General features: G+C 44.3%; 1 protein-coding gene across 1 annotated transcript in view; it reads left to right on the top strand.

Moving 5' to 3' along the window:
* The window catches only part of LOC8043994 (endoplasmic reticulum metallopeptidase 1), a 47,217-nt gene that overhangs the window by 8,426 nt on the left and 17,477 nt on the right, over positions 1-21,314 (top strand). The window contains exons 3-6 of the mRNA XM_040207729.3: positions 15,890-15,995; positions 16,655-16,801; positions 20,365-20,457; positions 20,938-21,168. Coding sequence (XP_040063663.2) covers positions 15,890-15,995; positions 16,655-16,801; positions 20,365-20,457; positions 20,938-21,168 — 577 coding nt within the window. The remainder of the gene's footprint in view (positions 1-15,889; positions 15,996-16,654; positions 16,802-20,364; positions 20,458-20,937; positions 21,169-21,314) is intronic.

The raw sequence follows: 21,314 nt of genomic DNA, 5'->3' as shown, positions 1-21,314 counted from the left end.
TTCACTGGAGGCTGTTCCACTTCTGGTTCGACAGAAAAAAAAGCTGTACACAAAGATTCCCTTCCCGTGAAGCGTTACCTTTTTCTTATTTAAAGGCAGCTCTAATTCGCCTTTTTTTTTTTTTTTTTTTCTGGTTTTCCCGATTTTGTGTAAACCGGCTCGGGGATTAATTTTTTCGGGGTTTATCGGTATTTATCGGAAACACGGAACCCTAGTTGTAAGCGATATTCTGAGAGTTTCAATGAAAAAAATTAGGACTTTTACCGGTAGCCGGTGCCGTTTATCTCTTCATGTATTTCGTCAAACCACAAACTTTACAACAACAACAAAAAAAAAAAAAAAAAAGCTATTATTTTTGATTTAGATAATTGAAAGTTCTGTAACTTCGGCGTCCGGTACGAACTGCCAGCACTGCATGTGGACGGAGACTGAAGCTTTCGGCGATACGTAGTTTACCTTAATTTATTCTTCCGGTAAAAAAAAATAAAATAAAGTAGTGACGATACATATTCTGCAAGCGTTAGGGTTTGAGAGGTATTCTTCAGGACAAGGCTCTCGCAATCGGTGCTTGAGAAAGTTAACGTTTAATCGTGTTTTACGTTTCAAATCTTTCCTAATTCGTTTTAAAACATGCGCGTCCGAACTTCTGCAGGCAAGATTCGTACTTCCGGCAAGCTCGCAGCGTTCGTATCGACCCACGGGGCATCCGAGAAGCTCGAAACTCGTACTTGCGGACCTCGAACCTGTAAGGAAGAAGTTCGACATCTGCGAACTTTTGAACTCGCGAGGTTTCGAACGCGTGCTTTAGTGGCGGACATTTGTCGCGGACGACGAGCCATCGCTGCTCATCCGCGTAAACAATGCGCCCGGCCGAGAAGTGTGTCGCCGTCGTCGTGCGAGCAGCGGACTGGATCAGCGAAGGGCAGCTGTGCGTTGTCACCATCGAGCGTGCATCGGTATAGCGCAAACAATGGGGTCGATACTTGTTGGAGTAGCTGTCGGAGGACCTTCCTGCATCCGCTCCATGGGGGGAAAACGAGGTCGTCATTTATCTAATGATAGTCGTCAACCGTCCCTTTAGCGATGACGGGCCCCTTCTGTTTGACCACTCGCCATATAATGCCTGCGTGGTCAAACCAGCTGCGTTGCGGAGCGAGCGAACCAACGACAACGACGACGAGGTCACCAGGTATTCGCCGTACACAACGTGGCAAAAGCAATGCAAGAAATAGCTTTGAGAAGTAATGATGAGTCATGATTGTTCCGGTCGTTTGCTGTCGTTTTTGGTCAAAGTCCCTGAATCCTGGGAAAGTATCCTTGCCTGCTAGCAGGACACAAACACACTCTTACATACATACGATCAAACCTCGCACGGCGATTGACTGATTGGCTGGCTCTGTTCCCGTGGCAATCGCTATTTCGGTCCTTGCAGCATCCCAGAAGCTTCGAAAAGCCAGTTTTGAGCCAGCCTCGCCAACATCGCTATGAAGTGTTATCGTGGTGAAAGCGTTCATTGCCAGTATAAGCGTCTTTGGCACTGTGTAGGCAATGAACTTATCGATATTCTTATCTGCACAGGTGTCTTACAATGATACTATTTTTCTTGTGTGTTTTAAGACGTGAAATTTATTTTTGAATGCCGCCAAACACGGACGCCACATTATGAGCGTGTGTCGCCGTTTTGTAAAAAACAAAATCCCTGTATACCAAAAACATTTTTTTTGCGAATTTTTATAGGTTCACATAATGAATAGAGATGTAAAGGAGAAACGACTCCTTCCGTGGACCAAATTGGCGCTAGTTTCCCAGGATCCTGGGATTTTAGTTTTGGTTGCCGTGAGCGCAACCGACGTAAATGTATGAACCGCTGTGGAGCGATATTTTCGCGCAGTTACCACTTAGAATGAATGCCAGGCGTTTATAACGTCTGAAACACGCGTTAATTTTTTTTTTTCTTCTTACGGAATGGTAGTTGCAGAAAAATATATTACAAAAAAAGAAAAAAAAAAAGAGCAAAAGTCGAGCAGCGTTCACCCCCTCAACTCGCAGCAGTCAGAACAAGGTGCCACGCGACCTCGAGCCGATATCATAAGGCGCCAAAGTTTATCATAGTCACGCGTTGAGTTTCACACAGGGTAAGAACTTATGGTGCTTCAGCCCCCTCTCCCCCCTCCCCCTTTCCCCCCCCAAAAAAGAAAAAAATCTTGGCTACGCTATTGGCTCCGTACATTGTCAGGTTTCGGCCGTTGTCTTTCATCGCAGCAGCAGCGATTGGATTGAGCCACTACCCGAATGCTCGTCGAGCTTTTGATTATCACGAGCCCTAATCGATGAGGCGCCTCATTCAAATCTCGTCAGTCGGGGGACCATACCGACACTGCGGCCTTTCGAGCTACATTTCGCGAAAGGGAAATAAAAAGAAAAAATAAATAAATAAAATGACGCTCTCTTTTATTCTTAAAACTAAATTGCAACAAAGTTTGTTGGTCAGTGGCGTAGCCCGTAATGTTACACACTAGGGAGTTTTCGTAGACAGCGCTACCCCCCTCCGCTAAGCGTTCCGCAACGAAGAAGTCGCTACTACGCCTGCGCGCCGATAGCCTTGACTGTGGAGTTTCCGCTATCGTAGCGGATTGCGGAGGGCCTTGCGGGATGGAGAAAACGATCTACGAAAACTCCCTATCAACTCCACTCCCCGTCGTCGCACCACAGCGGTGGCGCTGTTGTCGGCCCTGCGCTTGCGCAGGAGCTTCCTCTGACGCGCATTTTTGGTTCTGGCGTAGGCAAACGCGGGACTGTTACTAAACGGCGAGTTGGTGATATAAAGTGAAAACCGAATATCGTTTCACCGCCCCTTTTTGACGCTACATTTTGACCGCCTTTGAATCGTCGCCATTTGCTACGATCACCTGGCTTTGGCTTTGGTTTGACCATCTGTTTAATGTAGCGTGCGGTGCGGGCCGTTGACGGCGTCTTCCGGGCTGCTGCCTGTCTAGTCATCTGTTAAAGTACGATGACCACCTGTTCGTATTCAGCGTGTGCCCTTCAAGAGGGGTCAAAACCCCTCTTAAAGGACAGTTATTTTTTATTTTTTTAATATGCTTGCATTGAAGTGGTTTTGAATGTTTGGGGCTTGCAGCTCAATTATCGAATAGAAATAAAGTAATCACGAATAACGTAGCTCTAGCTCTCTTTTAAACATCCTGCCCAGGACCCCCCAAAAGTTTCACTTGCGCTGGTGTATACCTAATAATTTCGTAGAGATTTTTTTTTTTTTTTTAAATTAAGTGTAAAGTTGGATAGATTTGTTAAAAAGCCCCTAAAAAGAAAAGAAAAAAAAATTGTTTGAAACAGTCTGATTGGGACATCCGTTCTAAGAAATAAATTTTACGCAAAAAAAAAATTTAGAGCAATATTGACGGCGAGAGGTTTATTCGAAATTCTGCGCGAAAAGTTAATGACGTCACGGAATGGTCATGGGAAGAGCCCGCGCCGCCCTTTCGGCGCTATTTTAAAGGCCTTCTTGTGTTTTTCCAGAAGGTCTATTGAAAGCACACCGCGTTCATGAAAAAAAAAAAAAAAAAAAATGACATTAAAATTGTAATAGTTCTTAAATTTTTATTGATCGTTGTTTTCTGCGATTTGTTCGTGTGTGTTTTTCTTTTTTAATCTTCAGGTGTTTTTACCGTACGTCCCTTATATATATATATATATATATATATATATAAAACGAACATAAGTTCTGGACTTGTAGTATAACTAGGATATCTTGTTTTCGGAGTTTATTTTTTGCTGGGAACTTGGGGTTTATGAAAATTCATTTTCGTAAAAAATCGAAATTTTCTCAAATTCAGAGTTAAAAGTTCACTGTACACCCTTTTCTTTTTAATTCAAGAACGAAATCTAGATAATGTTTGGACGCGAACGTAATTTAAATTTTCGCAGAACTCGCTGGTATCGAATGATATTTCTGCTGCAGCATTTGGCATCGACGCCCTTACCAGCGGTAATACAAACTGTCCCGGAACAAATATTGCCACTAAGTATTTGTCTCAATAACAGTCGATATTTCGAAAATAACTAAAGTCCTGGACTAGTTGCTGGGAAGCATAGAAACTTCAGCTGCACTCCCCCTCCATTAAAACCTATATTTTCATAACATAAAAAAATAAAAAGTTTTTTTTTTCTTTCTTTTTCGGATTTGCACCAGGAGGGGGCACTGCGCATGTGCTTGGCGCCTGTTTGGTCCATGTGGAGAACGCGGGAATCTCCTTTGTACCCTTTTTTAATGGAGTTGGTAATTGAGCTTTTGTCTATTCGATCCGGGCGTTTCATTGTGTGGAACAGGGACTGGGAGCGTAGCCAAAATGATATTCTTATCGGTCTTTTGTTTTGTTTCATATCTGACGAAATGCCTCAATTGTCTCCACCCACCTTTCTTTTTTCCTATTATTATTATTTCTTGACGTTATTACGAGAAAGGTGTTTGTTATCGACCTAGAGGAAAACGGTGTTTGTAACTTTTAAATAGGGGCGATGTTTTTCTACTCCTTTGTTGTTGGTTCTTAAGGGAAGAGGGTGATCTTTGTCAGGGTGGAATGAAAGAAGAAAAAAATTTAGATGATTTAAGTTGGGATTTAAATTACATAGATTTACCTACCTTCATTTAAATTATACCTTTTAAAAAATAATGCCGAAAACAGTATATAGATATATTAATTTTTTTTAGCGACGTTCATGAAGTACCTTATTCAACACTTTTCGATCAAACACTGATTTGCGACTCACGTTGGATAATCAGCAAGCGGGAAAGATTTAATGTCGGGGTGGAGAGAAAAACAGAGTGGTCCACATCTGTGGCAAACATGAATAAGCAACTAATAAATAAATTAAGAAAAACAATGTTCAGAGCTACAAATTAAACGCTTCAAATAAAAGCTAAAAAAAAAAAAAAAGTGTGCAATATAACCCTTTTCTTCCCTGCCCCCTCCCCCCTCGAAAGCCTTTTTTCCAGACTCATCGGCAGGTAGGATCCATCAGCAAGCCGCTTCAGTGTTGTCATTTTAAACCATTCCAATATTTACGAGTCCTTAGCTCAGCACGCCCATGTTCGTCGATCGCTTCCGAAAGCGAGGAAATCACGTGCCATACGCACGAGCACTGAAAATAGAACCGGCCAAAAGCCCCCCCCCCCCCCCCTTTTTTTTTATTGTTGTTGAAAGGTTTGCTTTAGACACTTTTCCATAAAAGCGTTTTAGGGCGCGTTCGTTGCTGTGTTTGTGTGTTATGCACGCGAACTTTTCTGGCTGGCTACGAGCGCTGGCTCAACTGTGATTTATCATATGTGGACTGTGATTTTGTAAACAGTGGAAACGTCTATACACACGAACACCGAAAATAAAACCGGCCAGGAGCTCTTTTTTTTTTTTTTTTTTTTTGGAACGGTCTATATAATAGACGTATCTCACCAAGCGTTCAGTGCATGCGTGACGCCGCCATAACTTTAGTTCACAGGAGACAGACGGCAGTTCGCGAGAGAACAAGTGCCATGTTGTGCTCAACACGCGCAAAGCTCCAGCGAGGTTGTCGCACGTGCAGAAAGACTAAAGTTCCCTCGATGCATTGTGGCAGCGGTGGCGTATATAGTCAAACTGACTGGTGAGATCGGTCTATAGGGGGTATTCACTGGACGCCATATTTGAGGACGCTATTTAGAGCGCATGCTCAGAACGAGCCCACACCGGCAACCTTGATGGTGTGGAATGCACGTTGCAAAAGAACTGTGGAAGCTTGTCGAGTCAGCACGCGCTCAGCAGTCGTGCCCACAGCTATGGCCGCCAGTGAAGCAGTAGATGATCCGCCTTTAGCAGGAGCTCGTTGTTACCTAGCGCGTGCTGAAGGGCATTGGCGGCGCGCGCAATGAAGTGTTACCAAAAACAGAAAACTCGCACTCGAGGCGTTCCGCGTTTTAGTGCGTTTAACGAGTACGCAGCGGATACAAAGTAGCTGCCACCTGTCTCCGCTGAGAGAGAGAAATAACGTTTCTTCTTTCGTATCGAAGGGCTTCGTCTTGAGAGAGGCTCGTGTGGCTAACGCTGCGCTCAGCTTGCCCGCGCAACCTGCAGCACTCGTCGAACGCATTCGAACCCGAAAACCAAACGCCGCGCGAGTGCAGTGGAGACAAAGGCTAGCTGCTAGCTCCCGCTAATCGTTCCCCCTTCTCTTCGTCTTTCTCGCTTTCTCGGCGCATAGTTTAGCGAGACTTGTTGTTGGGCTAGTTGGTTGCGCAATTGCGCAAGACGAACACGCGGGCGTGGACAAGGACAAGCGCGCTACAGTTGGGCGCGCTTCAAACGCGTGGTGTTCGCAACCTAAGCTTTTTTTTATTTTATTTTTAAATGCGAAAGTCACATACAATATATGCCTCGAGAATGCCCCCAAGTTCTGTCGTCAAGCTTTTTTTACGTCGAGCTTCACCGATTTCCACCAACGCTATCGGAGAAGCAAACGGGCGACGCGGAGAAGCAACTCCGTTGGTTCGAGGGGCTCGGACATTTCGCTCACTGTCGTTGGACTTCTAAAGGACAGCGCTGGAAAAGGAAGCCAACTTGTATTAGAAGCAATAAGGTAGTCGTTGCTTTCTCTGCCATGTTATTATGTTTTACCCGACTCATGTTACCGGGGACTTTTACCCGTTATTGGCGAGGTTTTGCAACGGATCTCGGAGTGTTTCCTGCAATTGGCGTGCTGTACGTCACAGCGTCGCGTGACGTCGTGTAGGAGTTTCTCCGCTAAATATATATTCTCGACTCCAGCAAAACGGACGGCACCAAATGGGAAAACCGGGAACCAGCCGGAACAGGTCGCTTTGCGCCTCTCCGCGTCTCTGGTGGCTTTCGCGGACACGTGTTGTCCGCGTGGTGCCGAACAATGTAATTTGACGATGGTCCGAATATTTCATAAGTTAGTTTAAGCATTCATTAGTGTGGTGAAGCCTCAGTAGATTGTTTCCTTCCATCAAGTGTTTGAAAGCCCGTTTACTCCACAACACACGGTCGCGTGCTTTCGACTTCTTGGATGGGGAGGAATCACGGAAAAACGTTCTGATTTCTTGTCTGTCTCGAATCACATTCAAAGTGACGACTACTTGGTTACTGATAAGTGGTTTCCTTGTAGGGGTGTAGAACAGTGGACTGAGGACGACAAACGAGGTGTTTTACTGAAGGGAACACCAATGTTGCAGTCTAGTAAATGGAAAGGTTTGATAGCTGCTTTTCTTGAGTTTGGTTGTGCTCGATTATCTTCAAGATTGAGCCACCCACGCCGGTCACTGCGTTGGCTATTTATCTTGGCTGTTTTTCGCCGAAAAAGCCTTTGGACCACACCGAAGGAGTTGGACTGATTTATAATTACTTGATTCCGGAAATCTTGCTCGCTGCATACAATTAATGAGGGAAATTGTTTGCTTTCAAAAAATGGGGGACGCATCTCACAAAGTTAGAAGCTGTCACGACATTATGATCTATAGCGCCTCCAATATTGATATTATACACCCGTCGAAACCAGCAGCAATGTATATCTACATCACTAAGGTTGTCCGGTTACAAAAAGATACTCAATTTCTCCGTTCAGGATTCAAAGTCAAGTTCAATGCAGAGGGGTTCTGGGTAAACCTCCGATGAAGACTCTTCAGTTTGTCCGCATTCGTCTCCGTGCTGCCGGCTAGGACCATTTTGCTGAGTTTAAGTAGTATCTCTCTGTCTGACAAATATACTTTAATCAGCAGTTCACATAATATTCAGCAGTTCAGCAGTTCACACTAAGCTCACATTTAAACCTTAAGAATATACTAATATCGCTTTAATGGGACATAGTATACATAATATAATACATAACCCGCAGATCCTCAAAATGACTTCTCGATTGCTACTAAAACCTTAATTGAAATACGAGTATCAGCTGCTTAGTAGGGTGCCAGCGGGTTAATATGCTCCTTGGCTCAAGAAGCGCTTGCTCAATTTTCGTAATTTTCCTGCAGCCTGTGTTGTTGACCGAGCAGACGACTGGAGCTGTTTCTTAAACGCGGATACGCACAAAAGCTCGATTTCGCGGACAGATAAGTCGCACGGTCGAGGCATGCGAGTTAGCTGAAAATTACTCTCAGTGGAACAATTCTGTAGTCATCGCCGCTTTCCTTAGCTGATCAAAACTGATTAGAGACTATTACCGTCTGCCCGGAGTTCATAGTTTCTGAATCTGACGGAGGCTTATTGTGGAGAAGGCGCCGTGTAACCGAGCTTTCGGTTGCACGTCAAAAGATCCCCAGGTGGTCGAAATTAATCCTCAGTCCTCCGCTGGGGCGTGCCAGATAACTGTCGTTGGTTTGGCACGTAAAACCCCCAAATTTGACTTTCATAGTTTCGGTTTTGAACGAAATCTCCGAAACAAAAGTTTGATATGGAAATAACAAAAAGCAACGGGAAAACAAAACTGTGCTCTGCAAGTTTACGTGCACTGGCTACACTTAACCGTCGCAGTTGAAATACCTATAAAATAGGGCATTAAACAAAAGAAAATCTGGTAAATTGAATGCGCCGCCCGTTCAGGCGGCCGAAGCGACCTGTTCCCAGCCGCCATGTTTGTTTGGTGGTGGCGCCCTCTATACGTCGCTGGAGTCGCGAATAGCGGGGAAATGTCTTCATTAAATTTAGCGCACATTTCGTCTGATGTCGGGAGACGTCACGTGGTTGTGTAGTTTTTGTGCAGCAGAGTATGAAACACCTCGGATGTCGCCACAGTTTTTATTTAACACATATTTGATAAGTGATTTTTTATGCGTTTAAAGGGGTTACCTTTGAAGGTATGTTTGCTGAAAAAGAATTTAAGCTGGCACTATTTTATTGCCCATGCTCAGCTCACATTAAACATAAAAAATCTGTATGGGACGATATCCGCTATGCATGGGTGAACGAACCGGGGGGGGGGGCAAGGGGAGCGCTTGCCTTCCTTCACCCCCAGTTCTCAGAGTGGGGGGGGGGACGGCAAAGCATATGTTTCCCCCCCCCCCCCCCCCCCCTTAAACAGCCGTCACTGGGCAGGGCAAACACTGGCCGACGGCGCCCACAAGATACTAAAGTCATCCCTCCCCCCCCCCCCCCCCCCCCCCCCCCGGCCTCGGGGGGGGGGGGGGGGGGGGGGAGGCGGGGTCTAGTTTACCCCCACTCTTCAAAAGCAAGTTTCTACTCCTCCACTATCGCTATAATATTCATATACAACATTCGCACATTTCTAGATATGTTGCTGTTCATATCTTACCACCGACTGTAGGTGAATGTGATGGCAAATGCGTCGAATACACTGTATCTGTATAACAGGTTTTTGCTTTTAAATTTTCCTTATTTTTATTCACGTGTCAGGGCAGGTGGTAAGCTTTGGTGCACGCATTCTTTTTCTCATATTTTTATTTCAGAAGCAGGATGTTGGGTTTATTTAATCCTAGCGTATGCAATAGGTCGACTTGATATATTACAGTGAAAAATTGCTGCTAGGCTCTGAGCTATCCAAAAACCCCTTTGTACTGCAGGATATATATATATGGCTTTGAAGTTAACTGTAGTTCACAAAGGGGGAAAAAAAGCACGAACCACAAAAAGAATTAGGTTAAAACAAATAATAAAGAAAGATGTTTACAAATCTCCGTAATGCGAAACTAGGGCGCAGCTCTTGAGGAGGAGGTGGGGAGGCTACGGAGGGGAGGGTATGCCCCTCCTCCTCCTTTTCCTTTCCTCCTGCCGCTTAATTTGTTTAAGGGTGACGTGACACGAAGTCGTAACGTCATTTCTCACGCTAAATTTAGCGGGAAAACTGAATTGGTGTTGAGGTGACGTGACGTCGTTTCCTCGCTAAATTTAGCGGGGAAACATAACCCGTTAAAGTTAACAGGAAAATTTTTCTGTTAAATTGAGGTGGAAACTTTTTCCGCTAAGTTTAGGGAAAAAATCTCCCGCTAAATTTAGCTGAAACATTTCCCCGCTAAATTTAGTGGAAAAATGTCCCCGCTATATTTAGTGAAAAACTTTTCCCCGCTTAATTTATCGGGAAAATTTCCCCGGTAAGTTTATGGGGAAACGTCCCATAATGCAACAAACGCGCGGTTACGCCAACAGCGACGCCGCTCAACCTGGAAACAGGCGCCTGGTACGTTTACACTCGCGGATCCACTAGTGAATCCACCTAGCTTTTGCCGCTGGGGCGAAACGCTGGGAGGAAAACGCAGCGGCGAGCAGTATTGGTCCAGGACCTATCTCTGCCGCCAAACGAGGCGTTTCGCTGACCGAAAGTGACATTCTTGCGCAGCGCGACGATGCCTACGTCACGAGTACGCGTTCTTCCGGGTGCAGCAACGCTCGTTGGGAGAGACTAGAGCACTATATAGCTCCTACGGAGCAGAGTAGCGCAATCCTTTGATCCGCGTGTTTCGCCGACAACATGGCCGACAGAGCAGCTCGGCGCGAGTCACGTGGTACTCAGGGTTCCAGGAGGCGGCCCGCCCTATGGGAGAATACATGGAGATCGACTCAACACGGCTGATTATAAAATAAACGCCGAGTTGACACTTTTCAAGACTAGTCTGTCGTGAAGTTAGTAAAGCACTAAACACTTTATCAAAGTTCTAATAATATTGGATGCGTGTGAAAAGTTTGAGAAGGCAATTTCCAAAGGCGATGGCATTTGAAGCAGACGATTGTTGTACGCAGCGGAGATGGACTTTATGGATTGGCTGGAGCGCGTCACGTGAACAGTGTGACGTTGCCCGCGTCGTCTGCTGCATGATGCCGCTCAGGCAATTTTTGAAAAAAGAATTAAGTTATTACATGGCACAAAACTTAGCGCAAATTAGTGTAAACTGTTCCTTTGGTATGTCAAAAACTATTGTCATTCTGTACATCCCCAAAATAATCAAGAAACAGCGATTTTCTCACGTTCCCCATGCATTTGTGACTGGAGTTGGAACCCCCGGCTGTTCGCCGCTAGTCGCCGAGAGATGGCATTCTAGATTGCGGTACTCTGCTCCGAAGGAGCCATATAGTGCTCTAGGAGAGACAGCCTGGAGCACTATATAGCTTTTTCAAAGCAGAGTACCGCAATCTAGAACGCCGTCTCTCAGCGACTAGCGGCGAACGCCCGGGGGTTCTAACTCCGGCCAGAAATGCATGGGGAACGGGAGAAAATCGCTGCTTCCTGATTATTTTGGGGATCTATGGAACGACAATAGTTTTTGACATAATAAGGGAATAGTTTACAATAATTTGCGCTAGGTTGTGCACCATGAAATAACTTACTTTTTTTAAAAAAATTGCCTGAGCAGCATCATGCAGCAGACGATGTGGCGACGTCACACCGTTCGCGTGACCCGCTCCGGCCAACCCCCAAAAAGCCCATCTCCGCTGCGCAAAACAATCGTCTGCTTCAAACGCCATTGCTTTGAAAATTGCCTTCGCAAAATTTTCAAACGCATCCAATATTATTAAAACTTTGATAAAGTGTTTATTGCTTTACCAACTTCACGACAGACTAATTTCGAAAAGTGAGAACGTTGCTTTTATTTTTTAATCAGCCGTGTTGAGTCGATCTCCATGTATTCTCCCATAGGGCGGGCCGTAGTGATGCAAAACTATCGATAAATCGACTATCGATACTATCGATAGTTTTGGAAAAACTATCGATAGTGCCCCAGAACTATCGATAGTCGACTATCGATAGTACTATCGATAGTTTTTCGATAGTCGACTATCGATAGTCGACCGATAGCTTTTCGATAGTCGACTATCGATAGTACTATCGATAGTTTTTCGATAGTTGACTATCGATAGTACTATCGATAGGTTTCCGATAGTAGGCTATCGATAGTACTATCGATAGTTTTTAGATAGTCGACTATCAATATTTTTTTTTACTACCGATAGTCAAATGTTTTGCGGCTATGGAGACTATCGATAGTACTATTGATAGTTTTGCACCACTACTAGAGCGAACACAGTTGCCACACCGCCACTCGCCTGACCTTCTTCCTCTTTTCACCCAAACTCCCGTCTTTGTCATCACTGAAAGCTGAACCAAAGTTGGGATGGTAAGCTCTTGGGCTAGTTGGTGTCCGATTTGAAAAAAAAAAGCAAGAAAAAGAAAAAAAGGAAGCGACGCAAACTGCTAGTGTCGGAAAACTACCGATAGTAAACTGTCGACAGTACTATCGATAGGTTTACGATTGTCGACTATCAATAGTTTTCCGATAGTCGATTAACGATATTTTTCCGATAGTCGACTATCGATAGTACTATCAATAGTCGACTATCGATAGTACTATCGATAGTTTTTCGATAGTTGACTATCGATAGTACTATCGATAGTTTTTCGATAGTCGACTATCGATAGTTTTTCGATAGTTTTCGATAGTCGACTATCGATAGTTTTTCGATAGTCGACTATCGATAGTACTATCGATAGTTTTTCGATAGTCGACTATCGATAGTACTATCGACAGTTTTTTTCACTATCGATAGTCAGATTTCTGGCAACTATCGATACTATCGATAGTACTATCGATAGTTTTGCACCACTAGCGGACCGCCTCCTGGAACCCTGAGTACCACGTGACTCGCGCCGAGCTGCTCGCAGCTGGCGCCGCCGCCGCCGCCGCCGCTCGAAGGAAGTAGACGTAAACCCAACCCGCTCGTCGCCGCCGCCGCCGCCGCAGGGAGCGAATCCGCTACCGCAGCAGTGGATTTCTTCTCAGGTGTAAATGTACCATTAGAGCTGCACTCTAAAAAATGCCCGAATGACTTTACAGAAGGTAAAGTGTAACAAAAATTAGTTTGATTACCAAAAAAAAAAAGTTGATTTTATTACATCAGTGATTAGGTAAGTGGAAAGTTAGTCTGGCTTACAAGTGGTCTCTGTTGTCTCCATTATAGAGGGGCAATTTTCAAAAGCCATCGAGCAACATTGACAGTCGCCATTCCATGGGCACAGAACATGTGATTGGGTCAGGGTCCTCGCTGAACGTTGACGGAGCTTTTGATTTTTACATGAACCGAGCCGAGTTTACACCGAACGTTGACCCAGTCATCGTGTTCAATGGAAGCTCGGGGTACGTGCCTTAACACGACTGCGGACCCGTGGTCTTTGACGTGCATCATAAATTGCGGTGCAGGTATCTGTTATAGGAATGTATGCCGGTACAGCTGCTTGCTGTTCATGTAGACATCGACAGGGATGTGTATCGGTGTTTAGTTTAAGCTCCTCGCGCTCTCGAGCTCCTTTGTGTTAACTTGCTTTGCTGCCGAACTTTCATGATTTTTAGGCTTCCAGGTTTTTTTTAGGAATTTATCTCATACAGCATGCAACTACTAGCAGAAACAACAAAAAAATGTAATTTGTGCTGAAAATTCAGTGGCAAAAAATAACAACAACAAAAAAGTTGGAGCTCCAATCCACGCTGTGAAGGTGGTTGGCCAGCGAAGCTGTGGTACCACCCAGGCATGTAGTCCGGGGGTGGGGGGGGCAGGGCAGGCAAGGCGGGGCGGGGCGGGGTGGGGTTATGGGGCCTGGGCCCACCCCCCCCCCCAAAATGTTCCATTTTGCTGGGGCCTGCTCTCTCCCCTTCCCCTCATACAGCACTTTGTCATGGGTGGCCCCCCCTTCCCCCCCCCCCCCCCTTCCAAACAAAATCCTAGCTACGTGCCTGGTATCACCTGCAATGATTGCCCACTGCATTATAGGCCCTTTTTATGGCAAATGCCACCAGGTGGTGCTTCAGCCTTTCACGTTCCAGAGAACTTCCGGTTTAGAAAAGGAATGAACAAAGCCTTAACACCGCTGCTTGAAATTTAGGTAAAATGATTAACCACCGATTCTCCAGGTGAATGCCGGAAAAACTAAGGAGTGCAAATCTATTAAAATGTTTCGAGTATTCTTGTAAACCAACTTGCCTCCTCCAAGATGTAATATTGTACAGCCGAAGGCCCTCATTAGATCTCCAACTTTGTTGTCTGTGTAGCATTTATGCTTTCCAGCGTCGTGACGTAAGCAAGCTCAACAGGCTCGCAAAGGCGGTGCGATCGGAAGTTGCTTGGGACGCAAGTGGCAGTTGATGTTTGTAAACAGCAAAAGGCTCCATACCAAATGATTAACAGAAGAAAGCTAAATGCACTGTACCAAAACTTTATTATATATGAAAGACTTCATACGCTTCCATTGCTGCAGCAGCTTATGCAACTGCAATCTTTACTGAGAAATGCTACTTTTTTAGCATTGTTAGCGGGGGTAGTGACCTCACTCCCCACTTTGTAGTCTGCCTTTGCCGCGGCAGCTTATGGAACCATAGTTTTTACCGAGAAACGCATGTGGGAAGCGCTACAAGCTTATCATCGTTCGTGCACGCCTTATCTATCACGCGGTTTTGACACTTATTTTTTGCAGTTTTCTTATCGAAACAAGTGTCAAAACTACAGGATAGATGATAAGGCACGCGCAATGGTTTTCCGCCGACTATTCTGTTCACTGCTGTTCTGTTGACGGACACAAAAAAACCTGACCAACGAGTCATATACAGCTGCGCTGTAAAACAAAAAACGATAAAGCATCTGCAGACAACCACAGGTGAGCATGCACGTCATGCGCGCATTGACCGAGAACCTCTGACCCATCAGATATTCCTCGTAGCGCGTTGGCAGGTGGCAGTGAAGCGGACGCATTGGTTCGGATTGGTAATGCTTTACGCCAGAGCAATGGTGCAGAGCAGTGAAGCTTGATCCGAGAAGCTGGAGCATTGCTGAAGGCATTATTCATAATTTTTAAATATTGAAAACCTTTAATACTTTGGACAGGAAAAGTGTGCTACGAATCGTATCGAATAGCAAACACTATATGCGAATTATTCCAAGTTTTGAATATTGGCACATCTCTACTTATGAGTTATAAATGGCTTGTAAAGCAAGGCATAATCAGTTTTGATTTAAAGGTTGGTCAGTGTTGAATGGGACCACTCTGCTACACGTTGTGTAATCTACTCTTGAAAGGAAAACTGGTATAGGACATCACAAAAATAAAAAATGGCAAGGTTGATTGTAGGATGAGTGTGCTATGGTACAAGTGCTCTGGTACAAGCAGACATTCAGATTTTGTTGCATCAGACCTTGCGATGACAATATTTAAACAGTAAGCTAGAGTCCGTGATTGGATTTTAATGTGCCACATTGATTATAACGGTGATTGTTTTTCATAGATTTAGAATCCCATATGGGCGAGAAAATAAGAATTTGACTCAAAACCAGTGATATAGCCAGGAATGTTTTTCGAGGGAAGGAGGGGGGGGGGGCCTTTGAGGTGGTTGGGTTATCTAGGACTTGGGGGCAGAGGGGGGCTGGGGGGGGGGGGGTGTGAAAACACATGTGTATATATTATAGGGTTGGCTGGATTCCGGGGGGGGGGGGTTCTGGAGCTTGAAAGCCTCGCCCATGGCTATGCCACTGTTCAAAACCATGGTTGTCTGCCCAATAAATGACAAAAACAGGTTGACCCACTTTTGATGAAACCCTCTGAATTTACTTCTCCGTAGAGAATTCACAGATCCAGTCATTGAAATCTATAGGAGCCTAGCAATTAGCTGCTTGTTGGAAGGTGCACACTGGGCCAATGGTATTTTGCATCTACAATATTTTTTTGTTTTTTGTTTTGAAGCCATTTAGTGTTTTTAGGGAAAGGCTAGAACAACTTGCGGAGAGTCCAGATCTGTCGTAAAATGGTGCTGCTTTACAGGTGGGGGCTTTGATGTTACGATTATTGCGATGTAACATCTTTTTTTATATATTTTCCTTTTGGGAACTTGTAGGGAGCTCATGGCTTCATCACTCAACATCCCTGGGCCAAGGAAGTGGCTGCCTTCGTCAACTTGGAAGCGTGTGGGGCTGGTGGAAAGGAACTGCTCTTTCAAGCCAGTGAGGGACCCAGATTGTTCGTCCTTTGTCCCCAGTGTCCCTTTAGGGTCAATTGTAGCAACAATGAGAAGACTTCGTCCTCTACTTCGGCGTACCTAATACCACTGGGGGGGGGGGGGGGGGGGGGGGAGAAGAGGGATTACGAAGGAACCTGTTTCGTTTGTTGTTAAAGAGTGGAATCTTTTCTATCTAATTTCTGAAAAACAAAGTTTCAATTGTCTACCTGCTGAAAAAAAAAAAGAAGAACTGAAAACTAAAAACAAAGTTTCCTGTCTACTCGCTGGAAAACGAAAAATTTCCCACCTGCCTGCTAAAGCACAGAAGGATGCCCAGCTAAATGCTGAAAAACGAAAAGTTTCTTGTCTGCTTGTTGAAAAACGGAAAATTTACCATCTACCCGTCAAACGGAGAGTTTTTCGTCTTCCTGCTCAACGAACATAAATATTTTTGTTTGCCTGCTGAATATAAATATTTTCTCTTCATAACTAGCATGTATGAAGACAAACTGATACCTAAAGAGAGAGAGAGAAAATAAATGTTGGTCTTGGAGAGATTGACTCCGGTACCTTAAGCTTTCATGCCTTCATTTGATGAGGCCAAAGTCGGGAGTCGGTGATGCCGCATCGAGCTTGAGTATTGACAGTGGTGATGTTTTGCAGGCAATAGTCACCCATGGCTGGTGCGATCATATGTGGAGGGGGCGGTGCGGCCATTCGCTTCCATCATCGCGGAGGAGGTATTTCAGAGTGGGCTGATTCCATCAGACACGGACTTCCGGATATTCCGGGATTTCGGGGGTTTGCCAGGTCAGTTAATTTATTTATTTATTGATCCTTGAGTTTAAGATGTTTACCAACAGCTAAATGCCTTACCGGTGGTACACCATAATGCATTGAAAATGAAACAAGCAATGCGAACACTGCAATAAAGAAAGTACAAAGACATCATTGAAATGCAGATGTTCTATGACATTTCTGCTACTACCCCATTTTTAAAGTTGCTGAAACTCATAAAGACACCTTTTGCAGCTGACGTACAAGTCCACCATTCTTGTGAGAGTGAGAGGTTCAAATGTCTAGGAAGATAAAAAGAAGTTTATATCTCAAGAAGCAAGATGGTACACAAATGCTCATATCTGTTAGCAACCCTGGGCAAGCTACTCCGCCATCCAATAGTTTGTGCAAAAAAATGACAAATTCCTATAATCTCTCTTCACTGCAAGTGCAGTCATTTGCAATTTACATAATGGACAGTTAAAATTGTAATGAGATTTCTTACCGAGGTATTGGTCGTAAACCAAACAAATAACGAGTCTCTGCACTCCTTCTAGACAAAGTTAAGATTGCCGGGGCAGTCACTGGGACTCATTTTGAAGCTAGGGGTGCTTTTCTAAAGTGCAAATGGCTTGCCGATGGTGTTCAAGAGACATTGTCATGTCCATTACGACTCTGTTTTATTTTGATATGGAACCTCTCACTGCTATCCAAGATTGTGTAAGAATTGGAAGACTGTTAGAACTTGTGGTAAAAAAAAAAGGATGATGTTATAATTATAGTTTTAAAATCTTGATGAAGCAATTACACAGGATGCTTGTATGTTACTTTATATGCTGATTTAGTGTCGTTTGTTCTCGAAATTGTAGTCATGTGCAAATAGTGCATCTTGGGTTTTCGGAGCAAAGTGTGGTTTTGGCGGAATATTTTTTACCGTATTTTCCGGGCTATAGTCCGCGGACTATACCTGTTTAAAAGTTTAAATTTCTGGCTGTGCGGACTATCTACGCGTGCAGACTATACAGGAATTATGTTTTTCAAGATTGTTTATTATGACGAGACGTGACGAATTTTGTGCACGAAAATGTATGTTAATGATGATTTATGCACATTATAGGCTTTATTGTGAGCTAAAAAGCAGACATTTGTAAACGTGTGCCGTCTATGAGAAGATTTTCGTGTCGACTAAGCACCAGGTGCGGGCTATGCGCCGGGTGCGGGCTATCTAAGCAAAATCTTTGATTTTTTACCCCAAATTTTCCCCTGCAGACTATACACCGGGTGCGGACTATAGTCCAGAAAATACGGTAATTGAATATCGAATAGTTTCTCCAAGCCTTTCACTACTGCTGCACCATGCTTAAACGAAGATTCAGTTAAACTCGTGAAGTTTGGTCTGGAGCTTCCACTTGTCCATTTGTAAGCTAATTTTTATCTAACTATATTTATGGACTGTGACTTCAGAAAGTTCCGACACCTTGGAATGGCAAGTAAATGGCAGATTTGACATAAAATTAAACCTGAAAAATGCTTAGCTATATATCTAATTCTGTGGATTTACAAGTCCTGCTATATGCAAACATTATTTCTTCAATCTCGAATTTGAAAAAAAGAAAAAGAATCACAAATATGAACTCAGGTTGCCAGGGCATCTTGCATTTTAGCCTCAGTTTAATATTGAAAAATATTTCTGCAATGTACAGATGAACATTCCCATAGTTTCAGTTTATATTTAAATACACCGAGTGCGCGCTCGCACCATCCCGCTTTGAAAGTGTGCTTTTCTCCCAAGTACGCCATTGCGATATTTAAACTTTTCCAAATATTGATCACGGCGAGTTACCTTGTTGAGTGCGCTTTGTACTGAACACCGGCGCACTGTGGAGAAGCAACATCTGCATAGTTTGCTTCTGCGGGTGTTGCTTCCACGCAGTGCAACCACGCTTAGTAGTAACCCAGGCAAAAATTTGTAACTGGGACCAGTTGGCACCTCAACTGGTTTCAACTGGGAGTCTGGGACTAACTGGTACCAACTGGGACCAATAGGAGTCCAACTGGGACCAGCTGAGGGGTCAACTGGTTTGAACCATTCCCAGTTGGGAGTCAACTGGTTTGACTTCCAGTTGGGAATGGAGTGAACTGGGACCAGTTAGGAACGTAACTGGTTGGAGCGATTCCCAGTCGGACTTCAAATGCCTTTCCCGTTCCCAGTTCAGATGGGGCAACAATTTTGACAAGTTGGGGTTGCATTGGCCTTTGCTAATTAAGAAAACTAAAAACACTTACATTTTTAGATTTTTACAAATAGGAAAATGTTTAATTACTGGGTACATTTATATATTTATAAAAATAATATAAAAGTTTTAATTAACAGAATATTTTTTTTAATTGGAAAATATAATTAGAGACAAAATGTGTTCACCTAAATGAACATTTAGTGCATCATTAAAATATATTAAAACATTTATTTAAACACCTACAGTATTTTTTTTCTTTTAATAAATAAATTTATCTTTTGGCCAATCAGAGCTAGTCAGCCGCCGTGGCTCGCGGGTCCGGATTAGTGGTACGCGCTGTCGACAGATAGCGCTGCCTATGCTGACGCCGCATGACGCCGGAGTCGGATGGACGCGGTAGGCGGTAGAGAAGGGTCGCCATCGTCGAAGTTGGCGTCGTTATGAAAATGTCAAAACTACAGCTGCGCTTCTTTGGACCTAACTGCACACACACCATGGTGGCGGCGGTGAACTTCAGGGATGGAAAGATGCACTTCAGCGATCGGAGGGCACCCAGGAAAGACCGAACGGAAGAAAACGCCGCGGAGAGCACAATGGCAAAAATGGCGGGAGGTCTACCTCGAAAATGTTCGACTGTTGTGACAGAGATTGCAAGGTGGGAGCGCTACCGCATCCTATCAGGACTTCACCTGCGCAACGCGGGATCACGGGTGAGCACCTTTCTTTTTGCGATGGGGAGAGAAGCTGAGGACGTCTTCACTAACAGACGCCAGCGGCTGATCTTCCTTCATCTCACGAATACTACGTACTCCTGAAAAAGCGATTCAACCGTGGCAAACAAGTGGCTAAACTCGGAGCGTGTACATCACCGAATCTATTATTTAGTTTCATTCTTCAAGTTTTTGACAATAAAGTCTTATCAACCTTCCATTTTGTGCCGTGTTTCATTGTTGCTGAAGTTGGTACCAGCGGTAACTGGGACCAACTCCAACTGGGACCAGTTGCAACTGGGAATTGTTCCATAAACCAGTTGCAACTGGGACCAATTGGTCCCAGTTGAAAATTTTCGCCTGGGAAGCCCACTCAACGGGTCTAACCCGCTGCAATCCACACTTAAAAGAATACGACTATCGCCGAATATCTCAAAGCGAATATCGAATAGTGTATTATTCTAAACTACTATTTGAAATATTGAATATTCGCAATGCTCTACCAAATTTAACGCAATACTGTTATTCTTTAGTTTGACCAACACCAATGGCATCTGAAAGGCACAACCTTTTATGGTTACAGCTTGAGAGTGTTGCCTTTTTGGTGTGTCTCATCTGGTGGTGTTTCTCTCTCTTGGTTTACCACCAGGTCTTGACTTCGCATTTGCCAAGAACGGCCATGTCTATCACACGAAGTACGACAACCTTGATTATGTGCCTGGTGGATCCATTCAGCATGCTGGTGAGCACCGTGTTGTTTGCACAGAAAGTAGCATAGGCTATTCTGATCCCTCAGCTATATGCTAGTGTTAACAACCTCTTTCATTTACCATCATCGCCAGCCACATAGTTCACATATCCAAATGAGAGACAGAAAACAAGCAAGACCTTACAACCTGGAATGAGTAAAAAAATATGTAAACATGTAAGAGGCGAAACAAGGATGAGTAACAGAAATTACAGTGGTTTAAAATGTTGCATAGATTCTGTTCAGATTTTACAAGCAAACACTTCTGGAATCAAAACCCTCCAAATGAAATACTCTATTTGTCAAATGTGTTGAAATAATTCTATAAAGAAAGCTGTTGGCAGTTTGAGCAGAACTAAATATTGCCCCGTTATTTCTTGTTATGATTATCAACAATCTTCAGCGAGATTTATCATCAGTGTACATGAGAGATTTGTAACTACCAAGTGAAATTGTTTTTTTTTGACAAATCAGGAGACAATATCCTGGGGCTCCTGCTCAAGATCCTGGAAGCTCCTGAGCTGGAGCTCGGCGGGGTGCAGTCCATGGACGGGACGCACCAGGACAGCAGAGACGGAATGGTCTACTTTGACTTCCTGGGCTTCTTCATGGTCACCTACACCTACTCGGTGGGCAACTTGCTGGTCAAGCTGGTGGTCCTGGTCTCTCTGGTCTCTATGGCGTGGCGCATAAAGTCCTCCTCCGGTAAGTGTGCCCGAGCTAACTCGAATCGGTCGTCCCCTTTTTACGGCGATAGCCATTATAAATGGCTTGCACGTGACGTCATTCAAAAAGCGCTCTGATGACCACCAGAGAAGAAGGGAAGAGGGAGCTTCCCTCTTATCAGGATC

The sequence above is a fragment of the Ixodes scapularis genome, unplaced genomic scaffold (genome assembly GCF_016920785.2).
Source record: "Ixodes scapularis isolate PalLabHiFi unplaced genomic scaffold, ASM1692078v2 PGA_scaffold12__126_contigs__length_90152505, whole genome shotgun sequence".
Lineage (NCBI taxonomy): Eukaryota > Metazoa > Arthropoda > Arachnida > Ixodida > Ixodidae > Ixodes > Ixodes scapularis.
This window is presented reverse-complemented; position numbering and strand designations above follow the sequence as displayed.